At 44.9% G+C, this 5,973-nt stretch overlaps 1 protein-coding gene across 4 annotated transcripts in view; it reads right to left on the reverse strand.

Moving 5' to 3' along the window:
• LOC102299051 (NACHT, LRR and PYD domains-containing protein 12) overlaps positions 1 to 5,973 on the reverse strand; it is a 15,484-nt gene that overhangs the window by 7,865 nt on the left and 1,646 nt on the right. For 2 of the 4 annotated variants that reach the window (XM_042228238.1, XM_005948678.2), the window contains 2 exons: positions 3,216 to 3,396; positions 631 to 2,479 (listed from right to left, as the gene is read on the reverse strand). In XM_042228238.1, the coding sequence (XP_042084172.1) occupies positions 631 to 2,479; positions 3,216 to 3,342 (1,976 nt within the window). In that variant the 5' untranslated portion in view covers positions 3,343 to 3,396. Of the gene's footprint in view, positions 1 to 630; positions 2,480 to 3,215; positions 3,985 to 5,973 lie in introns of those variants that run through there. The other 2 variants (XM_005948679.2, XM_042228239.1) reach the window with 2 other exon arrangements.

The raw sequence follows: 5,973 nt of genomic DNA on the forward strand, positions 1-5,973 counted from the left end.
GATTCCCATGATTCAGTGAGTGTTTCTTCTTGACTCACTATGTGTTAATAGACCTCTGGGGATCGTGGCTCAGAGTTGAGAGTTCGCCTTGTAATTGGAAGGTTGCCGGTTCGAGCCCCGGCTTGGACCGTCTCGTCGTTGTGTCCTTGGGCGAGACACTTCACCCGTTGCCTACTGGTGGTGGTCAGAGTGCCCGTCAGCCTCGCCTTTGTCAGTGCGCCCCAGGGTGGCTGTGCCATCACGTGAGGGTGGATGACTGGATGTGTAAAGCGCTATACAAATACAGGCCATTTACTCTCTGCACTGAATCGTACTTGTTATTAATCTCTGGCTCTCTTCCACAGCATGTGTTCATCATCTTACTTTATGTGAGCGAACACCCACTGTAGGTTTTCAGCAAGCTATAAAACTGACATATTCTGTATTTACAGCAGCGCAAAGATACCAAAAGCATGATGATAGAGAGGCAGAAACAAATCTGTAGGCCTTTTTGTTATTGGACTAGTAAATAACATCATCTTGCTTGCTGTGACTTATAATGTCAACTCTGTAAGGCCTGTAAGCTGATTTGTTTGGGAGAAGTAACATTATATTTGGTTTCGTGGGTGACTCACTTATCCATGAACTTACAGAAGTTTTCTAGAGGTTCTGATCACTGGCAGCAGCCTCAGAAGAGCCTCCTCCGAAGCACAGTATTTCTGCAGGTCAAACACATCCAGATCTTTTTCTGAGGACAGTAAGATGAAGAGAAGTGTCGACCACTGAGTGGGAGACAGTTTATCTTTGCAGAGACTTCCTGAGCTCAGGTATCGTTGGATCTCCTCCACCAGAGAACGATCGTTCAGTTCATTCAGGCAGTGGAACAGGAGGATGCATTGTTCTGGACCAGGATTCTTCCTGATCCTCTTCTTCACATACAGGATTGCTTTTTGATTGTTATGTGAGCTACTTCTAGTTTGTGTCAGTAGGTCTTGTAGGAGAGTCTGATTGGTCTGCAGTGACAGACCGAGGAGAAAGCGAGCAAACAAATCCAGGTGACCGTTTGGGCTCTTTAACGCAGTCTTGACTGCGTTTTTTTGGATATTCAGAGCCGTAGAAGAGTTTGATTTACTGAAACACGTGAACAGACTTTGCACGGTGAGTCGGGGGACAGGCATCACATTTCTGTTGTGGCTGAACAGTGATATGGTCACGTAAACTGCAGCTAGAAACTGATGAATGCTTTGGTGAGTAAAGCTGAAGATATTCTTCTGGGCCTGTTCCTTCCTTTGTCCACAAACCTGCTTGAAGATCTTTGTGAACAGTCCTGCGTACTTTGACGCTGCTCTGACATGAATGCCACTGCAGCGCAGCTCCTCCTCAGTAAAGATGGCGTTTCCTCTCAGCAGCTGGTGAAAAGCCAGTTCAGCCAATGACATAATGTACCGAATGCACTTTTCTGGGACATGCTTCTGCTTTGTGTGGTTAATCTCAACCATCAGGAAGTGGATGTACATCTCAGTCAGGGTGTTGGGCAGCTCTCGTCCCTCGCTGGTTTTCAGCACATCCTCCAGAACTGCAGCTGTGATCCAGCAGAAGACTGGGATGTGGCACATGATGTGTAGTCCTTGGGATGTGTTGATGTGGGCCACCATCCTGTTGGCCTGCTCCGCATCTTGGAATCTCTTTCTGAAGTAGTCCTCCTTCTGAGGGTCAGTGAACCCTCTGACCTCCGTCACTCTGTGAACGTACTGAGGGGGAATTCGATTGGCTGCTGCAGGTCGTGTGGTTATCCAGAGGCGAGCAGAGGGAAGCAGTTTGCCCCTGATGAGGTTGGTCAGAAGCACTTCTACTCCGACTGACTTTGTCACGTCAGTAGACTTCTCTGTTTTTCCTGTGAAGTCGAGCTGAAGGCGGCTTTGATCCAGTCCATCAAACACAAACAGAAGTCTGAACTCACTTGTGTCTCTGGAGTTCTGTGAACTTGTGAAAATGTCATTTAAAGTCTCTTCTTTGATACCACTGGCTGAAAAATATGGGATACATGTATGGATGAGCTCTGCCAGGCTAAATGTTTCTCCTTGCCATAAACCCATCTGCTGACAGTCAAAGGGGAAGATCAGATGTAAGTCTTGATTGGTTCTTTTTTCAGCCCAGTCCAACAAAAACTTCTTAACAAGGGATGATTTGCCAATTCCTGCTATCCCGCTGGTCAGCACTGTCCTCACAGCCGTGCCCTCACTAGAAAACAGTTGGAAGAGGTCACTGGGTTTAACCGCCCTCTCTGACTCGAGGTCAGCCAGTCTGACCTCTTGTTGTGAGTCTGTGGTCCGTCTCTCTGTAATAAACAGCTCTGGGGTCACGTCATACAAACGTTCCTCATTCTGCTTCTCGAGGGCCTCCTGAGCACACCTGAAGATGTTCTGGAGCTCAGACTGCAGCGCGACTTGGTACGATGTTTCAGGTTGTGGAGGCGGAGCTGCTGGCATGCATCTCACATCTGTGGGGAGCAAAGACACACCCATGAAAAGTCTGCTGTGGGAAACACCAACACAACAACCTGTTTGTGCGCATGCAGCCTCCTACAGTTTACAGTCATCCTTTAAACTTTGTTAAGCGTAGCTTTTTACTTCTTTGTTTGCGTTATTTAGTTATATTTTGTAACTTTGTAATAAATAGTATTGTTTATTTAGCTCAGCTAGCTACTCTTCTTACTGTCTCAGAGCAACGGAGACCCCATGATTTCCTCTTGGGCTCATTAAAGAGTTCTTATTCAGATATTTCCCTGTAACAGCATCATCTCTGTGGTGGGATGGGAGTCTGAGCTGAAAGATACTCTAGAACGAGTCTCCTGAAGACGGGTTGGACTCTGCGAGAGCTGCAGGGCACAGCTTGCTGTCTGTATGCTGTCTCCCCCCTGATGTTTCAGAGGGTTGTTTCATATTGTAAAGATCTCACAGTACTATACTGTACCAACAGGGCACTTCTCCCTCAGACTGCAGTCTCTCTGGTTCCAGAGTCTTCAGCTTTCCAAACCTGAAGCTCCTCTTCTGGTTCCACAGCACATAGTTGGGGCTGGATCAGGTGACCATGAATCCTCTCTTAGTTATGCTGCAATAGCTCTAGACTAAGTATGTAGGTGTGTGTGAGTGTATGAGATATTTTAATGTGGAGTTCAGTTTGCCTCAACTGCTTCAGAAGCCGTGTCAGCTGACTGACCTGCTTCCATGACTCACCTTCAGGTCCTAAGTCAGTGCTGGATAAACTTTCCACCTGATCCTTTGTTTCCATCTCCTTAAAATCTTTGAGCTCGCTGTCTCCCAGCTCCTCCAGCGCTTCCACCAACTCTGTTGGTGTTGCCATCCTTGGTCCTGTCAGGAATCAGGAGATGTCTGTTTGTCTTCACATGTAACACATCTGTACATTTGGATCAATGAGAATAAAATAAACCCATGAGTTAGACACAGCCCACTTCAGACGGCTTTTACTTTACGGCTTTACGGTTTTTAAACTAGACTGTTCAGTGTAATAATGAACAATCCTTCCAAACCACTCGTGTGTCTCACATGTGGTTTTAGTGTCAGTTTCACAGAAGAAATGAAAAGTTTCACCTCTGTCGACGTCTTCTTCAGACGCTTAGTAATCCAGACAGATCAATGCCACATTGCATCAAATCGTTTGCATTCATTTGTTGCCAGTTGAACATCAGTTTAATAAGTTCTTTGAAGCAGTCGCAAAATCTGAACTTTCATTACCTGCCCGTGTTTTTGGTTTATATCGAGGATATGATGAAATAGACTATTGCACCTGAGAAATAACCTGAGGCAGCTGCGTGGGAGTCATGATAATAACAGGAAAGGTTCTTCCTTCATTACCTCCTTTAGTAAGGATACACTGCTGCCCCAATGTTGTGACACAATTTGATATTTCATCATTTGTACAAAAATTTTTTTTAACATAACAGACAAAGTGATGTTAATCATATAAATGTTCAATAACAATGTTACGCTGTGCGGCAGGCAGGACGTAGCACCCAAATGCAGGACTCGAGCACGCAAAGGTCTCTTAAAGCTGCAGCTTTATTTGCTGCGAACACTTGAATGCAGGATATAAGAAACAAAACATAATGACCGAGAGCTGGGAAACCAGGAACTCAAGAGAACAGAAACTAGAAAACAAAGAAACTAGAAAACTAGGAACTGACGAGAAAACAAACAGACCGACAGCATGGAGGGAACATCCAGCACAGAGGGAACAGCTGGAAACACAGCTGGGACTAATCAGAGCCGGTTAATGAGATGGTGGGAAAGCAAAACACTGAACACAGGAAACAAGATCATCAAAGTAAAACAGGAAACACAAGAGACACCCACAAAGACACAGAATGACACTTACTGAGGAGACACAGGAAACACAGAGGAAAGGAGGAGCACAAAACAGAAACCAGGAGACTAAAACTGATAAAGAACAACACAGAAGCACTGGGTAAGCAACCCAGGACCAGGACACAAACACTGTGTTTCATGCTGTGACCTGTTGTTGAGTCACTGAATGTGAACATCGCTGTAAGAAATGACAGTAACCTGTAAGGTCTCCAAACCCAAATGATCTTAAATCAAAGGGAGTCTAAGCTTCTTTACAATTCAGTCTGCATCAGTCAGTTGTTGGAATTAATTGAAATGTTGATTTGAACCACAGCCAGCATCCAGCCACAGGCAGCTCATTCACAAGGAGACAACATAGAGCACACACCGAAACCCAGACTAAGACACATGAAACAGGACACAGGGATGATTACGAGAAGTGACAGACACAGGGCAAAGATGTCATTACAATAACTACAATAAGTGCACCTGTTATAAGTATAATAAGTATTAAATACATACACAAGAGAAGACAGGCAAACCAGACAGACATGGTGGCGTGGCTGGGGAGACAGAGAGGATAACAAAACATGAACGCAGGACACAGGACTGAGCCCAGAAGCTGAGGACGTCCCACAGAGATGAGACTGGGAACACACTGCAAATGTAAGGGAACTAAGGCAGCGGTCCCCAAGCCCCGGGCCTTGGACTCGTACCGGTCCGTGAGTCGTTTGGTACGGGGCCGCGAGAGTTGAGGCTCAGCACTGCTGCTGAGCACTGCTGCGCTGTTTCCTGCTTATTACACAGAAACTGCCACATGTAACTGAGTGGTAATAACATTCACTGTGCGTTTACACATCCCTCTGCGTTTGGTTGGGGTTTCCTCTGTTATTGTAGGATTTTACAATAAAACGTGAGCAGAGGTGACTGTTGTTGTGATTTAAAACTGAATTGTGTAGATTTTTAACACCACACCTTTATATAATATGCACGATTCACCAATGTAAGACTGCACTGAGGCGACATAACATGTGAATTTGTAGTCCATGTTGTTGAATTTCAATCCTGTCACACAGTCTAACATCAGAACAGTCAGACTCTCTGGCACACCCTTCCTTCATCTCATGACATTTTCTACCAAAGTCAAAGAAAAGTGTTTAAGAGGAGGTATGATTATTTGGATCTCACATGTCAGTGCTGAGGTCTTCCCGGTGTTGCATTCTACTGAGAGCAACTTTATACCTACATAAGAACAAAAACATCTTTTGGCCTGCAGATAATGACACGCAGCTCTGTGTTAGACAGTGAGTGTTAGTCACTCTGTGTCCACAGCACTGCAGCAAAAAACCTGACAGGCACTGATACACGTGGAAACGACCAGGCAGGTATACTCATCATATGTGATGTTGTAATTGATATTAGTTGTTGTGCTGCTGGTTTATTGTGTTCTTACCTCCGTGCACGTGTTACACAGTGTGCCTGATGTGCATTAATGTTTCTCTAATGTAAAGACGTCGTAATGTTTAAAGATGATTTATGTTTGCAGATGACAGTAATATATTTTATGTTAACAGACCATTAATCAGTAACCGCTTTGATAAATTTTTGACTGTTGAATCTGACCAGACCT

Source organism: Haplochromis burtoni, unplaced genomic scaffold (assembly GCF_018398535.1).
Source record: "Haplochromis burtoni strain Fernald_Lab_line unplaced genomic scaffold, NCSU_Asbu1 Contig_313, whole genome shotgun sequence".
In the NCBI taxonomy this organism is placed as follows: domain Eukaryota; kingdom Metazoa; phylum Chordata; class Actinopteri; order Cichliformes; family Cichlidae; genus Haplochromis; species Haplochromis burtoni.